This window comes from Leptonychotes weddellii, chromosome 10 (assembly GCF_054177405.1).
Source record: "Leptonychotes weddellii isolate Sample4059 chromosome 10, ASM5417740v2, whole genome shotgun sequence".
Classification (NCBI taxonomy): Eukaryota; Metazoa; Chordata; class Mammalia; order Carnivora; family Phocidae; genus Leptonychotes; species Leptonychotes weddellii.
Genome location: NC_138378.1, coordinates 23795757 through 23812218, shown reverse-complemented (window position 1 = coordinate 23812218; position 16462 = coordinate 23795757). Strand labels below are relative to the sequence as shown.

The window sequence follows — 16462 nt, the reverse complement described above, 5'->3', positions numbered from 1 at the left end:
CAGCTCGGGGGGTCCCCTCTCTGCCCTGGCACAGGCCTCAACAGGTGTGAGCACAAATCAGGAGGGAAGCTGGGCTCCCACCGCACCAGGAACAGCACAGCCCAAGCTAGTCTCGCTCGGCGCTTCTCAAGAAGTCCTGGGCCCCAGATAACAGTCAGCGCAGTTACCCACCCCTTATCTTTCTTTTTTTTTAGATTTTATTTATTCATGAGAGACAGAGAGAGAGAAAGAGGGAGGCAGAAGCAGAGGGAGAAGCAGGCTCCCCGCAGAGCAGGAAGCCCGATGCAGGACTCGACCCCAGGACCCTGGGATCATGACCTGAGCCAAAGGCAGACACTCAACCGACTGAGCCACCCAGGCACATTACCCACCCCTTATCTTAAGACAAAGTCCATTCTTCTCAAGGCCTAGCTGGAAATCTCCAAGTAAAAGAGCAAATGCAAATCCAGCTTTATTGGTCAAAAGGAATGGCAGACTTGACTGGGAATGCCCACCTGGCCCAAGCAGCGGCACCAACCAGAAAGAAAAGAGGAAGGGTGGAGGGAGAGAGAGAGGAAGGAAAGGAGAGGAAGGGTGGAGGGAGAAAGGGAGGGTGGGAGGAGGGAAGAAAGGAAGGAAGGAAAGAAGGAAGGAAAAGAGGGAAGAAAGGGAGGCAGGGAAGGAGGGGAGGGAGGGAGAGCAGACTAGGCTCTGAGTGGGCATGCGGTCATGGAAGAAGACAATTCAAGGCTCCGGGTATGGGGAAAAGAGCAGGGAGGAAAGGCTGGCCCCTGGCCCCAACATCTAGAAGGGTAGCAGCTCTTCTACCGGGATGTTGAGGATGACGTCCATGTCTGGGGTGCACCTGGTAGGGCAGAGCAAAGAGGATGTGAGAAGTCAAGCAGGGGCACCAGGGTTGCAGAGTGGGGGAGCACGCCCTCGGGGGCACCCTGCTCTTCAGAACACTGGTACTTAGTTGAGGAGCCCCATCCCAAAACACTGGTGTGCACGTGGGTGTGCGCACACACACGCACACACCAAAAATGAAAAAGGCACGGGTTTGGCATGATTAATGTTCCCCTCCAGAGGTCTGAGGTCAAGAGGGAGCAGGCACTCGGCTCTGAAATGCGGGCCCTCTCACGACCAGCGCTCTCTTTGCGGTCAGAACGGCCGGCTTGGACCCCTGGCTGCATGGCACCTTGAGCTTACACCTCCCCTCGGAGCCCCACGCCCTCAGTTGGCACGTGTGTAACAAGCGCTCGCTGTGTGCCAGAGCCCAGAGCAGCCTCAGCTTCCTCACTGCCCAAATGGGCGTAAGTCCAACCTCGATCTATGGCGGGCAGACTAAGTGAGACGAAGTGCTCAGTAACTGACAGGTGTCCTTCCTTGCACAGAAGGAGCGAGAACAGCGGGTTCCTGCCTGCAATACAGCCCCCATCGCAGGGACCAGCACGCTTAGGGGGCCACAGGATCACACGCTCTCTCCACCTTGTCCCCAAGTCTCTCATCCACTCTCGTGGTTTCCGCACTCTCCTGACGCCCACCGAGGTACTTAGGCGTGAAATGTCAGGACGTCTGCAAAGTACAGTACTTCACGAGAAAAAGCGGAGGAATGAAGATGAAGCCAGTATGGCAAAAACATAACTTCTAATCCACACGGGCAACTGAGTATTCATCCAAATATTCTCTCTACTGTCTGTATATTTGAAATTGTCCATAATAATAGCAAAAAGAAAAAGCATCTCTATACAGACAATGCCCAAATTTCCATCTCTAGCCAGTATCTGTCTTCTGAGGTCCGCCGTCTACCTGCGGGCTCTGCACTGAGGTGCCCCAGGGCCTCTGTGACATCTTGGAGACGCCTGGTCCCGTGGGTTCCCCAAGCTCTGCCACAGAGGGCCTGACCCAAGAAAGGCAGGCGGAGAACTGGCTTTGGAAGGAAGGAAGTTCTTCCTTTGGGGCCCAGGAGTCTGCCGGGCACAGAAGACATCCTTCTCTCCTTACAGAGTGTCTTCCAGGCCCTTCTTCCCTGGAGCCAGCCACCCTACTCAAGTCCATCTTCCTGAACAACCCAGGAGCTTAGGGGTCCATGGAAACATGGAATCTGGGACCCGGAAGAGTCCAAAAAGATTATGTAACTCAGCTTCCATGTACTAATGGGACACAAAGGCCCAGAGACGGGAAAGATCACGTCTGCAACACGGTCAGCAGCAGAGCTGAGGCGAGACCTAGGTCTCCCTGCACCCCGTCCGGGGTTCTGCCTTCTCCACCAGGCTGCCTTCCCTGGGAACAGAGAGCCTCTTCGAGGACACAGCATGGCAGGTTTAAGAAGCAGCTGCCAAAACAGATCACATACTTGGGTCTCCGAAGCAGAACGTCCGCAAATATGATCTCTCGGGGCTCCTGGACCTGGACCTGGAGCTGCTCCACCTCTGCCTTCAATATGGGTATTTCCTCCTCAAACTGGTTGATGAACTGAGGGGAGAAGCACAGCAGGGGAGGGTGAGGAGCCCAATGTCCCCCAACAGAAGGGAGAACACGGCAACCCGGACGAGGAGGGAGGCCATCTAGGCATGGGATGGCACGGCTTGGTCACAGGGGCCTCCTGGGCTCTGGAGGGCTGCTCGAGAGTTAGGGCCAACATCTGATGGTGCTGAACACGTGGAGCATGGAGACAGGTGGCAAAGGGGGGCAGTACCTGATGATGAGAATGAATGGGGGCTGGCAGAGACGGTGAAGGTCACTCACATTGACAGTGGATGGAGGCTGATAATGAAAATGAATGCGGGGGGGTGGGTGGTGACGGTGAAGTTCATTAACACAGCTAACGAGTGATGGTCAGTGGCGAGAATTAAGTGGTGAAGATAGGGGGTGGTAACGACAGCAAAATGATGGGTGAGCGGGTGACGCTTGGTGATGTTGCTAATGGGTCATCACCGCTGATGCTGGCCAGTGAGGCAAGGCCTGGGCCCACACTAACCTCCTTCTCAGGTGAATGGCAAGGGACAGTAACGGCACTAGCTAGGAGGGAGGCCGACGCCAGATCAGGACAAGCCTGACTCCCACAGGTCCTGGGGCCTGCCCTTCTGCTCCCTCACAGAGGGGCCGGCCCCTTCCGTGCCCACGCACTTCTCTGAACTTGTCCATGCACTTCAGCATGTCCTGGCTGTCCCGGGTCTTCTGCAGAAGAGCCTCCTGATGGGGTTGCTGGCTTTTCTGCGGAGGGAGAAGAGTTCTGGCCCCCAGCGCCTCTCCCCGGGCAGCAGTGCCTGGGCGAGACCAGCGGGGGGTGCAGGGGGCCCTGAGGCAGAGGACGGGGAAGGAAGCAGGGCTGGGCAGGACCTGGACACCCACCACTCACCACCACCAGAGCTTTCAGAAGCTTCTTCTTCTTCTTCTGAATCTGATTAGACAAAGACTGCAGGACCATTCTGCGCATCTCACTAAGGTCATCCAGCTCATCCTAGGGGCCAGCAGGAGGGTGTGGGCCACCAGCCTGTCTCCAGTACGGTCCAGCGGGGCAGGGCCAGGGGCTCACCTACCTGCTGGCTGTCCTTTATCTGCTGCAGCTGGCGCACAAGGTTGGCAATCTGGACCGACCTGACAGGATAATCGTGGTCCATGTACGTGCTCAGGAAGCTCACTTCCTTGTAGGTCTTCTCAATCTTGGCATTCAGCTGTTCCACCTGCCGCGCCAGGGCTAGAGAAGTCGGGAGGGACAGGAGGCAGGATCCTCCCTCAAGAACCCCTCCCAGGAGATCCAGGAGGCAAAGCTCTCCTTGGCCAATGGACTGGGGTCTGGTTGAAGTGAGCTCACACTAGAGTCTTTTACCCCCGCAGGAGAAGAGGCAACACTGGGTAGGAAAGAGACTAAACCGGGGCAAGATCCCCAGACGAGTCTCAGCTCTGCCACTGACTTACTGTGTGGCCCTCGCCAAGACTGTCCCTCCCTGGACCTCAGTCTCCTCATGCACACACTCCCACGGCAACGAGCCCAGGGAGATGGGGCGACACAGACTCCCGTGAAATGACCATTAAGACAAAGTCTGCATTGATGCCCTCCATGGGCGGTGTCCCCAGGGTCTGACACACCACCCCTTCCCTCAGAAGGCTTCCAGTCTGCTCCAGGGAAAGAAACCACAGGCTCGGCACAATGGAAGCCAGAAGACCTGGGACCTGGCCGAGCCGCTGACTCAGTGACAGGGGCAGGAAGCAGGGGAAGGCTGGGGCTGGATCCTGGCTCCCAGCTATTATGACCTTCGGCAGGCTACCACACTTCCTTTAGCTCCAGCTTTCTCATCTGTAACATGGGCGAACAGTCCCTGCCTCACAGGTAGTTGCAATGACTGAGAGTGTGTCCATACATACGAAGCCTCGGGGGGGCCTGGAAGTGCTCAGTGTTCAGTGCTCGAGAAGTAAGCTATTAGCTCTGCATCTTAGCAATTCCATCTGCCTAACAGGGGGGATGCTGGGCCTACTGGTTTCCAAAAGGTAGGTGCAAGATGAATGCCCTGCTGACCTCCCCAAAGCCAGGAAGGGGATCAAGGAATTCACGCCAGGGACTCTTACACTGCATCTTGGACTCCTCCTTCTCCTCCCACTCCTTAAGTTCATACTTGAGCTTCTGCAGCTTCTTCTTGTTCGAGCACTCCAAGATATCCATGACAGTCTGTGGGAGAGGCGGGGTCAGCTCGCCCCACAACCTCTCCTGGCACTACCGAAGCATGGGCTCTTGGGGGGACTCGGCACTTCCCCAGATCCAAACTCACTCCCAGACCCAGGAACCTGACCGGAGGCCGGCCCAGCCGCTCCAAACTGGGCCCTCTCCTACCACCCACCCCAGCGGTGGCTCTACCGCACACCCAGGCACTGGCCCAAACCCAGACAGCGGTCCCCACTCCGCCCTCCTTCGAAATGTCACCAAGTGCAATGGATTTAACCCCTAACAGCCCTCAAAGCCATGTCCTTCTCTCCATCCCCACTGCCACTGTCTTATTCAAGTTCTCTTCATCGGCCGGGTGCGGTGGTGGACGCCTGTAGTCCCAGCTACTCAGGAGGCTGAGGCAGAAGGATCGCTTGAGCCCAGGAGTTCTGGGCTGTAGTGCGCTGTGTCCGCACTAAGTTCGGCATCAATATGGTGACCTCCCAGGAGCGGGGGACCCCCAGGTTGCCTAAGGATGGGTGAACCGGCCCAGGTCGGAAATGGAGCAAGTCAAGTTCTCTTCATCTCCTGCCTCAAATACCACCACAGCTACCCCTAACCGGTCCTCCTCTGATCTCTGCTCCACGCCACAGTCAGGATGATCTTTCTTTGAAAATGAAAAAAAAAAAAGCTGACCTTATCCCTCCCCCATTTAAAACCCTCCAGGGGCTCCCCTCTGCCCTAACTCCTTACCTTGGCTGGCAAGGCCCTCCCGGAGCTGGCCTACGCCAACATGTGGCTCCTTGAGCTGGCCATGCTCCCTCTCTCCACGGGCCTTCTGCACCCATTTTCCCTGCCTGGAACACTCTCCTGCTCTCTACCACTTAATACCTACTTCTGCAGGTTTCAACCCAAGCATCACTTTCTCCAGGAAGCCTTCCTGACCCTCCCATATCTGGGCGAGAGGCCCCTCTCAGCTCCCCAGATCCCCATCCCCATGGCAGTATACACAAATGACTTTCTAACCGCCTGTGACCCCACTAGAATGACAGCTTGATGTGGACAGGGTCCCACCGATCACTGTTTCCCAAGGGCCCACAGGGAGCACTCAGGATGAACAAAAATTATATTAATGGATCAATGCCAGAAGATCAACAATGATTTTGTCTAAGTTTGGAGAATATTCTACTAAGTTCCCTTGGGCTAAATGACTCTGCAATCCTTGGCCTGTGTTATAGACTGAACTGTGTACCCCCAAATTCATATGTTGAAGCCCTAACCCCCAATATGACTGTTTGTGCAGATAGGGCCTTTAAGGAGGTAATAAAGGCTGAATGAGGTCCAAAGGGTGCGGAATCCGGTAAGAGTAGTGTACTTGTAAGAAGAGGAAGAGACCCCAGAGTTCTCTCCATGTGAGCACAAGGAAAGGCCATGTGAGGACCCAGAGAGAAGGCAGCCATCTGCACCCCAAGGAGAGAGGCCTCACCAGACATCAACCCTGCAGGCGCCTTGATCTTGGACTTCCAGCCTCCAGACTATGAGAAGTACATTTCTATGCGTAAGCCACCTGGTCTATGGTGCTTTGTTATGGTCACCTGAGCAGACTAAGTCCCCAAGACCGGGCTTGCTCTTCATCTCACAGGTCCGGGGAGTTCAGTCCCTCTTCTGCCTGGGCAGCCAGAGGGCGTTACTGCTCCATGAAACCATTTCTTCTGCCTCTCCTCCAGCCCCAACTCCTGGGTCCCCTGTGAACTTCCAGCTCTCCTCTGGCAGCTTTCCCAAGCCTCTCCCAGAGGAGGCAGAGGATGCCTCTGGGGTTCTCGTTAAAAGTTGCTCCACCCGTAGACTGGGAGCAGCACCACTGGGTGAGGGTGGTAACCACAGCACGGTGGAAGGAAGCCAGATCCTGGAGCCAGATGGCCTGCGTTCAAGTCCCAGTTCTGACCCTTGCTAGGTGAGTGAGCTTCAGGGTGACCTTGAGCAAGTTACCCAGCCTCTCTCTGTTTCCGTTTTTTCCTATGTGAAATAGAGATAATAGTGCCCACCCCACGGGGTTGTTGGCAGAATTACATGGGCATACACAACACTGTGTGAGTACTGACGGTGGGGTTGGTACACCTGCTGCGTGCCAAGGACAACACCCGCTTTACGGTGGGTGCTTTGTGCTCTGTTTTACAGAGCTCAGAGGTTAACTCGAAGTCCCCCAGCTAATAAATGCTGGCGTTGGGATGAGCCCCCATTTCGGTCCGGTTCCAAAGCCCAGCTGAGTGGGGCGAAGCGCCGGAGAGATGCATCTTCCAGAGGGAGGAAGCAGCTTGCGCAACCGGCGGGAAGAGGCCAGGAGAGGGCGCCCGAGGGCCCAAGGGGGCGGCGCCTGTGGGCAGGACCAAGGTGCAGAGGGCGGAGGCCAAGACTGGGCGGGGGCGGTTGGACCTCACCTCAAGGATGTCCTGCCGATACAGCATCGTGCGCACTTTCAGGGCCGAGCTGTCTTCCATGTCCTGGATGGCCTTGATCAGCTCCCAGTTGAGCTTGGTGAGGAAGACCTCATGGTTGGAGAGCTCCTGGAGTGTGGTTTGCCGGTTCCTGAGCAACGTCTGCAGGCGGAGGGGAGGGCAAGGATGGGAGGCGGTGAGGCGTGCGGCGGCCCGATCCTCCCGGAGCCTAGGGACCACTTCCCTCCTGCCGCACGCACGCCCCCTTGTGGTCTCGACTGGTAAACGCGGCCCCATTGTCTGCGGGTCAGAGCCCCTGAACTATTGCATCCGTTCTGAAACGCCCGTTTCCCCGAATTTTACATCTCAGAGGTGGACGCCTCTTACAACGGGTGGCATGTCACGATCTAATTGACAAAATCTGTTCGTGGGAAATAAGATAAGGCTGTACCTTATTATCACTGACTTCTTAGAATCCATAAAATACAGTAGTAATGGTAGTAATAAAAATAGAAAACACCCCAGGTAGGTAAGAAGGGGGCGCAGGTGAGGGGCGATGTCTGGAAAAGCGGGGAAGCCAAGTGGATGATAATCGCTACCGTTGTTCATCAGGCAGCTGAGCTGAATGAGTACCCTCTCATTTCATCCATCGCCCCGCGCAAACAAGGAGGGGCTGAGAGGGTAAGGGGCTTGCTAAGGTCACCTCCAGCAGGTACACAAAATCCACAATAATAACAGCAACAAGAATTGTTGAGGGCCTACTATGTGTTGGGCCCTGGGCCTCACCGGGCGCACGGCAGGTGGTATTGGTTCATCCAAAGGCCCTGTGTTTACTGACTCTTGTTTTATGATAAAGGGAGGCTCAGACAGGGTTAAGTGACTTGCCTCAAGTCACACAGCCAGAAAGTCATGGCACCGGAACTGGGAAGCCAGAATTCTGACTCCCAATGTCTGTTCTCCCACCACACCAAGACAAGGAAGCGAGCGGGCTTCAAGCGCAAGGCGTGGTTGAGCCTCGTAGTGTATTCAGATTTGGGTGTTAGGCCTAGACCCACTTGGTTCAAATACCAGCTCAGCCCCTTACTCCCTCGGGGCACCTGGGCAAACGAGTCAGCCCCTCAGAACCCTGCTATACTTGTTCTAAAGGTTGGAAAACTAGCACTCGCTTCGGAGAGCTGCTGGAAAAAACAAATGAGATAATGTTCACAACCAAGCCAGTGAGTGGCAGTGCCTGGCCCCCTCAGTGTGCACGCAGGAACCAGAGCTGATAACTGTTCTCACCTGCTCTAGCCCTCCAGCTCTGCCGTGCCTATGCGCTCTCTTCCTTATTCCTCTGTTCTTCCTCATTTCTCTGTCCCTCACTAGAAGCCACCCCTTTCCTGGCCCTCAGCTCCCATATTCCTCATATAATAATAAGAGTAAGAGTGCAAACGTACAGAGTGTTTATTACAGGCCCAAAACTCTGCTCAGCACTTCACATGCACTACCTCACTTGGCACTATTCTCAGCCCCACGGAGCCAACGTCGCTGGGGAAGGTACCAGGAATGTGTCTCCTTAGCACACAGCCCATTCCCAGGGGATTTGGAGAAACTGTAGAATTAATGACCTCTGCTCTAGAAATGGATCTTCCCTGAGCACCAGATTGAGTGCAGAAACCCTACTTTGTTTCCTTCCTGATCCTTAACCCCAGTCTGTAATTATATGTTTTTCGTATTATCTTATTTTCTTATTTTTCTTATTTCTTATCTGTCTCCCCCACCTAAATGGCAGAGCCAGGAGGGCAGGGGGGCTGGCTGTCCCAACGCAGCTGTAGGACACAGCACACAGGACAGTGTCTGGAGCTCCATAAGTATGGGCTGAATAGGGATGCCTGGGTGGCTCAGTCCTTAAGCGTCTGCCTTCAGCTCAGGTCATGGGATCGGGTCCCGCGTCGGGCTCCCTGCTCAGCAGGGAGCCTGCTTCTCCCTCTGCCTGCCACTCCCCCAGCCTGTGCTCTTTCTCTCTGATAAATAAATAAAATCCTTAAAAAACATATATTTAAAAAAAGTATGGGCTGAATAAACTGGTGACTGACTATTCTTTGGGCTTTTAAAATTCATTTATTATAGGTCTCCCCATTACAGTGTATGCTCCATAAGCACACAGATTCTAAGTGCCATGGTCACAGCTGTGTCCCCAACACCTGGCACGGTGCCCAGCACACAGTAGGCACTCCCTCAAGAGGTGGAGATTGAACAAATAATTGTCCTGAGACTGAGGGGCAGAGTCAGGATCCTATTCCACCTCCAAGAGCAAACCAACTGAGTAATTTCCGCCCCCTTCCTGTTTCCCCCTTGTCTCCATGGTCCATTCTCCACATAGCAGCAGCGGCAGCCCAAGGATTCCTGTGAAAACCTAGGTCATACCACGTCTCTGCTCTACTCAGAATCCCCCAGGGTCTTCCTGTCTTACTCAACATAGAAACACAAAGCCTAAGCATGGATTACAGAGCTGCAAACAAGTCATCATCCATTCCCTCACACCCACAAAGCCTAAGCATGGATTACAGAGCTGCAAACAAGTCATCATCCATTCCCTCACATCCTTTCCTCATCTCCTGCTCTAGCCACACCCACCTCAGGACCTTTGCACTTGCGGTTCCTCTGTCTGGAACATTCTTCCCTAAGATGTCACCATTTAAGCAGCCTTCTCTGACGACCCTGTCTAAAATGGTCACGGTCACTCTTCCTCTGTGCCTGGCTAGTCCCTAACTTTACCTTTACACTTCTTCATTGCCCTCAGCATCATGGCACATATTATATACTTATTTGTCTTGTTTATTATCTGTCTCCCAAAGTCGAATGTGAGCTCCCTAAGGTCAGAGGCCACATCACTGGTGAATCCTTGCACTTAGAACAGGGCCTGGCACACAGCAGGCATTCAGTAAATTGACTGAATGATCATAAGAGACAACATTAGGAACTGGTTGGGAGCCCAGGCTTCAGAGCCAAATTGTCCAAGTTCTGAAGTCAGGATAAAAATAACACCAGAAATATGAGTTACTCCTTTAAGAACGCTGGGCCACCTCTGAACCATTCTGCAATATTGAAGGTTAAAGGGAAGAAAAGGTTTCAAAGCAAATATATTCTTCCCTATTTCTTTATATAGTAGTCATTGTTCACTGAGCTCTTAAAACTTTCTTGAAGAAAGTACGAATTCTTCTCCAGTATTTTGTAGCATTTATAGTATTTAGTATTCTACACAAAAGACTCCTCCTCTTTTAGTCATTTCAAATACTTTGAAACATTGTTCAGAAGCCATAAAAAGCAATAGATGGTGAGAACGCTAATTATCTAAGCTGTATCGGATGATGTGAAAAATGTAATAGTGAGCTTCTGAGCGTTGCTTTGAGGTGCACTGTATACCATGAAAAGTTAATTTACTAGAAATTTTTAAAGGAACAGGCCACCAGATTGTGTTCCTAATGTAGTGAAACAGAAAAAGGATTCTGATCATTTTCCTGGTCTTCAACACAAAGGCAAACACCTTGCTTAACCAGCTTTGATCCCTGGTACTGCCATTTTTCTAGCCATGCGACCTGGTACAAGTCCTTGATCTCCCTGCACCTCAGTTTCCCATCTGTAAAATGGGGGTGATGATAAGCATGCCTATGGCACTGCTGATAAGGAAATGAGTCAAGTCTGGCACCTGCAAAATGTTCAGTGCATGTTTGCTATCAGCGTCCCCCTGCCCCCACATCCCTACCACGAGCCCCAGTGCCTGTAGGGAGGATGCTCATACCCTCAATAGCCGGATTTTGGCCTGTATCTTCCCAGAGTCCAACCTCCCTCTGTGCTTTTCTTGTGGATTCCTCAGCTGGCTTGTCATCAACATGGTGGGCTTGGAATGCAACCCTAGGGCATGGGAAAGAGCAGAGAGGGAGTGAGGGTACAGGCAGGCCTGGGAGCAGGTCTCAGGGAATGCACCATCCAGGAGATGGCCCAGGGAACCGGTCCCACCCAGTCTCGACCTTATAATCTGTGACAGTGAGGCAGAGCATGGGACTCACATCTATCAATAAGCTCCCAGGCCCCACTGTGCGCAGGGGACTTTCACATGGCTATGGGTATGGACAGAGGGGAAGAGAGGAGCAGCAACAGGCGCCGACCAGGTGCCCACAATCTCTCCCACCAACCTGGCCGGTAGCAAGGTCAGATGAGGCAGGGCTGTTAAGGGCAAGAACTAATGAGCCAGACAGCCGGGGTTCAAATCCAGGCTCCGCTTTCTACTAGCCATGTGAGCCTGGGCAGGTCACCTGATCTCTCTGTCCCAGTTTTTCCCACCTATAAAACAGGAGTCATCGTCATGCATACCTCATAGGGTTGTCCTGAAGATTAAATAAGATCTTACTATACCTTCAAGTGTTTGGAATAGTGCCTGACACATATTCAGTGCTGAATAGGCATTCCTAGTTGTCACTGTCATTACTGATGACCTGAGGCTTGGCATTAGGACCACAGCCCCACACAAAGGCACAGGAGCTGGGCAAAACTCCCAAATGGCTGTCTGAAACACCTATAAAAGCTGTGGTCCTTGGGGCGCCTGGGTGGCTCAGTCAGTTAAGCGTCTGCCTTCGGCTCAGGTCAAAATCCCAGGGTCCTGGGATCGAGCCCCGCATTGGGCTCCCTGCTCAGCGGGAAGCCTGCTTCTCCCTCTCCCACTCCCCCTGCTTGTGTTCCCTCTCTCCGTCTCTCTCTCTGTCAAAAATCTTTAAAAAAAAAAAAAAAAAGCTGTGGTCCTTCCAGATAAGGACTATATGGAAATATTTCAGATCAGAATAAAGCATTTGGAGGGCATGTTCTCAGAACCCCTGCTTCCTCTCAGGCACCAGCCTGAGACAAATCACCCAAATCATCTTGAATGCTGAGGCCACATTCTCAATACCCACCAAAATCCCCACTCCAAGTGCAACACAGTACTTTTCAGAAAATATTATTTATTTAATGGATCAATACAGCAAACCCGGGAAAATTTTAGTATTAACAATTGAAGTGATGAAGTAAATTAAAATAATCCTGTGTTACAGTTATGAATTATCTGTATATATTGGGTATTTAATTGTATTGTTTAAAAGATGGAATGATTAATAGATTAATCTTGTGGTTCTAATTTAAATGAGATTTTGATTTAGATTTAAGTTAAAGATTTAAGACGTTTTTATTAAATGTGTATAAATTACCAAAACTTTTAAGAGAACATAAATTACCCATGTCTAGAAGTTTATTTATTAGTTGTACAAGAATTATTTAAATGCTCAATAGTTTTTGTTAATCAGACAAGTGAACTATTTGAAAATGAAAAATGAATATATTAAATTTTTAAATGTGGCTTAAAAGGATTAGGGGAACCTAATTAACCAAGTTCCAAAATCCCCCTTAGATGTGTTTATAAAAATGATAAGATTAGTAAATCAAACTTAAATACTTAGGGAGATTTGTACCTTTAATAATGACTATTTATCTTCATTAGTGGTAGTAGCCCTGCTTTATCTTTTTTTTTTAAAGATACATGAAACCATTATTGCACTATATGTTAATTAACTAGAATTTAAATTTTAAAAAATTTTAAGGAGCGCCTGGGTGGCTCAGTCATTAGGCATCTGCCTTCGGCTCAGGTCATGATCCCAGAGTCCTGGGATCAAGCCCCACATCGGGCTCCCTGCTCAGTGCGAAGCCTGCTTCTCCCTCTCCCACGCCCCCTGCTTGTGTTCCCTCTTTCGCTCTCTCTGTCAAATAAATAAATAAAATCTTTAAAAAAAAAATTTTTTTTTTAAGATTACAGAGAAATCCTATGTATCTTTAACCCAGTCTCTCCCAATGGTAGCATTTTGCAAAACTAACTACAATATCAGAACCATGATATTAACATTAAGACAGACAAGATATAGAACATTTCCATCACCATAAGCATCCCTCATGCTGCCTTTTACAGCTACACTCTCTTCCCTCCCCTTACCATGCTCCCCCACCTTTGTCCCTAACCCCTGGCAATCACTAATCTGTTCTCCATTTCTGGAATTTTGTCATTCCCAGAATGCTATATAAATGGAATCATAGAGTATATAACTTCTGAGATTGGTTTTTTTCACTCAGCAAAATTCTGTGGATTCATCCAAGCTATTGACTGTATCAATAGTTCTTTCCTTTTTATTAATGGATAGTATTCCATGGTATGGATGTACCATAGCTTATTTAACCAGTAACGGACCTCTGGATTGCTTCCAGTTTGGGAGTATTATGATAAGGCTGCTATGAAGCATTCATGCACTGGTTTTTGTGTGACCGTAAGTTTTCATTTCACTGGAATAAATGCCCAAGAGTACAATTGTTGGAGCATGGTGAGAACTGCATGTTAGTTTCATTAAAAACTGTCATACTGGGGCGCCTGGGTGGCTCAGTCAGTTAACTGTCTGACTCTTGATTTCAGCTCAGGTCATGATCTCAGGGTGATGAGATCGAGCCCCGTGTCAGGCTGGGCCTAAAGTCTGCTTTGGATTCTCTCTCTCCCTCTCCCTCTGCTCCTTCCCCCACCCTTCTCATGCTCTTGTCTCTCTCTGTGAGAAAAGAAAAAGAAATTGCCATACTTTTTTCCAGAGCAGCTGGGCTATTTTACACTTCCACCAGCAATGCATGCATGATCCAGTTTCTCTTCTTGGCCAGCATTTGGTGTTATCACCATTTTTCATTTTAGCCATTCTGAGAGGTGTGTAGTGACAACTCATTATGGCTTAATTTGCATATCCCTAATGGATAATGATGTTGAGTATCTTTTCGTGTGCTTATTTACCATCTGGATATCCTCTTCAATTAAACATCCCTTCATATCTTTTGTCCATTTTTTTTAAGATTTATTTATTTATTTCAGAGAGAGAGAGAGCACATGTGAGTGAGTGGGAGGCAAGAGCAGAGGGAGAGGGAGAGAATCCCTAGCCAACCCAACACTGAGCACGGAGCCTGATGCAGGGCTCCAACCCATGACCCTGAGATCATGACCTGAGCCCAAATCAGGAGCCGGACCCTTAACCAACTGAGCCACCCAGGTGCCCCTCTTGCCCGTTTCCTAACTGAATTGTTTTTCAATTCAATTGTTAGAAATTGTTGAGTTTTGAGAGTTCTCGATATGTTCCGCATAGCAGGCCTTTGTCAGAGGTGGTTTGCAAGTATTTTCTCCAAGTCTGTAGCTTGTCTTTCCATCCTCTTCACAGAGTCTTTCACAGAACAAGTGTTTAATTTTGATGATGTCCAACTTATCCATTAATTTCGTTTTTCTTTATGGATCATGGTAGAAAGTCTAAGGGCTCTTCACTTGGCCATGGGTCCCAAAGATTTTTTTTCTCCTATATTTTTCTCTAAAAGTTTTAGTTTTACATTTAACATTTAATTTTTATTTCATTTTACATTTACATTTGGACTTAAGTCAAGGTTCTTTTTCTTGCCTGTAGATGTCCAAGTTCTCCAGCACCATTTGTGGAAAAGGCTTTCTTTTCCTCCACTGAGCTGTTTTTTCAGCCTTGTCAAAAATCAGCTGGGCATATTTGTGTGGCTCTATTTCTGGTTTCTCTAGCCTGCTCCATTGATCTATGTATCTATCTCTCTGCCGATACTACGCTATCTTGATTACTTTGGCTTTAATAATATCCTTAGTATCAGGTAAAGTGATTCTTCCCGCATTATTCTTCTTTTTCAAAATAGTTTATCTATTCCAGGGCCTTGCTTTTCTATATAAAATTTAGAATAAACCTGTCTGTTTACAAAACACTGTGCTGGGATTTTGATAGGAATTACATTAAATGTAGAAATCAAATTGGGGAGAGCTGTCATCTTTACTATGCGGAGTGTTCTAATCATAAACATAGTGAGTTTGAGCCCCACGTTGGGTATGGAGATTACCTGAAAGAACAAATAAAATCTTTAAAAAATATTTTATTTCTTTGGATTATAAATGTATTTTTAATTTTGGTTTCCCCATATTCATTGTTAGTACATAGAAATGTGATTGGGGCACCTGGGTGGCTCAGTTGGTTAAAGCGTTTAAGTCCTGATTCTGGCTTAGGTCATGATCTCAGAGTCATGAGATCGAGCCCTGCATGGGGCTCCGTGATGGGTGCGTGAAGCCTGCTTGTGATTCTCTCTCTCCCTCTCCCTCTTCTCCTCCCCCAGCTTGTGCTCACGCTCTCTAAATAAATAAATAAGAGAAGCTTTAGGGGCGTCTGGGTGGCTCAGTCGTTGAGCGTCTGCCTTCGGCTCAGGTCATGGTCCCGGGATCCTGGGATCGAGCCCCGAGTTGGGCTCCCTGCTCAGCGGGAAGCCTGCTTCTCCCTCTCACACTCCCCCTGCTTGTGTTCCCTCTCTCGCTGTGTTTCTCTCTGTCAAATAAATAAATAAAACCTAACAAAAAAAAAAAACTAAGACCAAGAGTAACACATTTAAAAAAAAAAGAGAGAAGCTTTAAAAATGTGATTGATTTTTGTGTACTTGTATTCTGCAACCTTGATGAACTCACTTATTAATTCCAGTTTCTCTTAAATTTAGTAGATTTTTTTAAGATTCTCTACATAGACGGGCATGTCATCTGTAAATAAAAACACTCAAATCATTCTATCTGATTCATCTCGATGTTGGTGTCTATCTTTTCTCACTCATGTTATGATTTTCCTTATTCTTGGTATGACAAGTGATTTTTATAATATCCTTGATGTTTTAAATAATACTCTGGATCCTACTTCAGACAGTCCCCTGTTGAGATGTAGCATGAAAGCCAGTTTTCAGAGTCCTCTATGTTCACTGTTGTTACATCCAGGGCTTTTTTTAGGTGTAAAAGAGGGGACCAAGAAGGAATGGGGCTACTCCATCTTGGAGGAATCAGCTGATTTAATCTTTTTTAACAGACAAAAGATGCCCTCAAGGACATGACTTTGCATAAGACACGTTACCAACCTAAGCTTCAGTTTCTTCATTTGTAAAAAGGTGATGAGATCATCTCCCAGGTGTAAGGAATGAATGAAATGATGACCTCCTTCTATCCATCTATCCCAAGTGTATTTAAAGTTTTGTGTAGTGGGGCGCCTGGGTGGCTCAGATGGTTAAGTGTCTGCCTTCAGCTCAGGTCATGATCCCAGGGTCCTGGGATCGAGCCCCACATCGGGCTCCTGGCTCAGCGAGGAGCCTGCTTCTCCCTCTCCCTCTGCCTCTCTCCCTGCTCATGCTTTCTCCCTCCCTCTCTCAGTATCTCTGTGTCTCATATGAATAAATAAAATCTTTTTTTTTTTTTTTAAATATTTTATTTATTTATTCATGAGAGACAGAGAGAGAGAGAGAGGCAGAGGGAGAAGCAGGCTCCCAAGGAGTAGAGAGCCCGATGCGGGAC

The 16462-nt window shown here is 49.4% G+C and overlaps 1 protein-coding gene across 4 annotated transcripts in view; it reads right to left on the bottom strand.

Moving 5' to 3' along the window:
* Positions 1-426: 426 nt before the first annotated feature.
* The window catches only part of C10H20orf96 (chromosome 10 C20orf96 homolog), a 20732-nt gene continuing 4696 nt past the window's right edge, over positions 427-16462 (bottom strand). For 2 of the 4 annotated variants that reach the window (XM_081833030.1, XM_081833027.1), the window contains exons 4-11: positions 10838-10950; positions 7060-7218; positions 4549-4648; positions 3522-3679; positions 3341-3442; positions 3109-3195; positions 2336-2454; positions 427-844 (exon numbers count right to left, since the gene is read on the bottom strand). In XM_081833030.1, coding sequence (XP_081689156.1) covers positions 784-844; positions 2336-2454; positions 3109-3195; positions 3341-3442; positions 3522-3679; positions 4549-4648; positions 7060-7218; positions 10838-10930 — 879 coding nt within the window. In that variant the 5' untranslated portion in view covers positions 10931-10950 and the 3' untranslated portion in view covers positions 427-783. Of the gene's footprint in view, positions 845-2333; positions 2455-2959; positions 3196-3340; positions 3443-3521; positions 3680-4548; positions 4649-7059; positions 7219-10837; positions 10951-16462 lie in introns of those variants that run through there. The other 2 variants (XM_081833029.1, XM_081833028.1) reach the window with 2 other exon arrangements.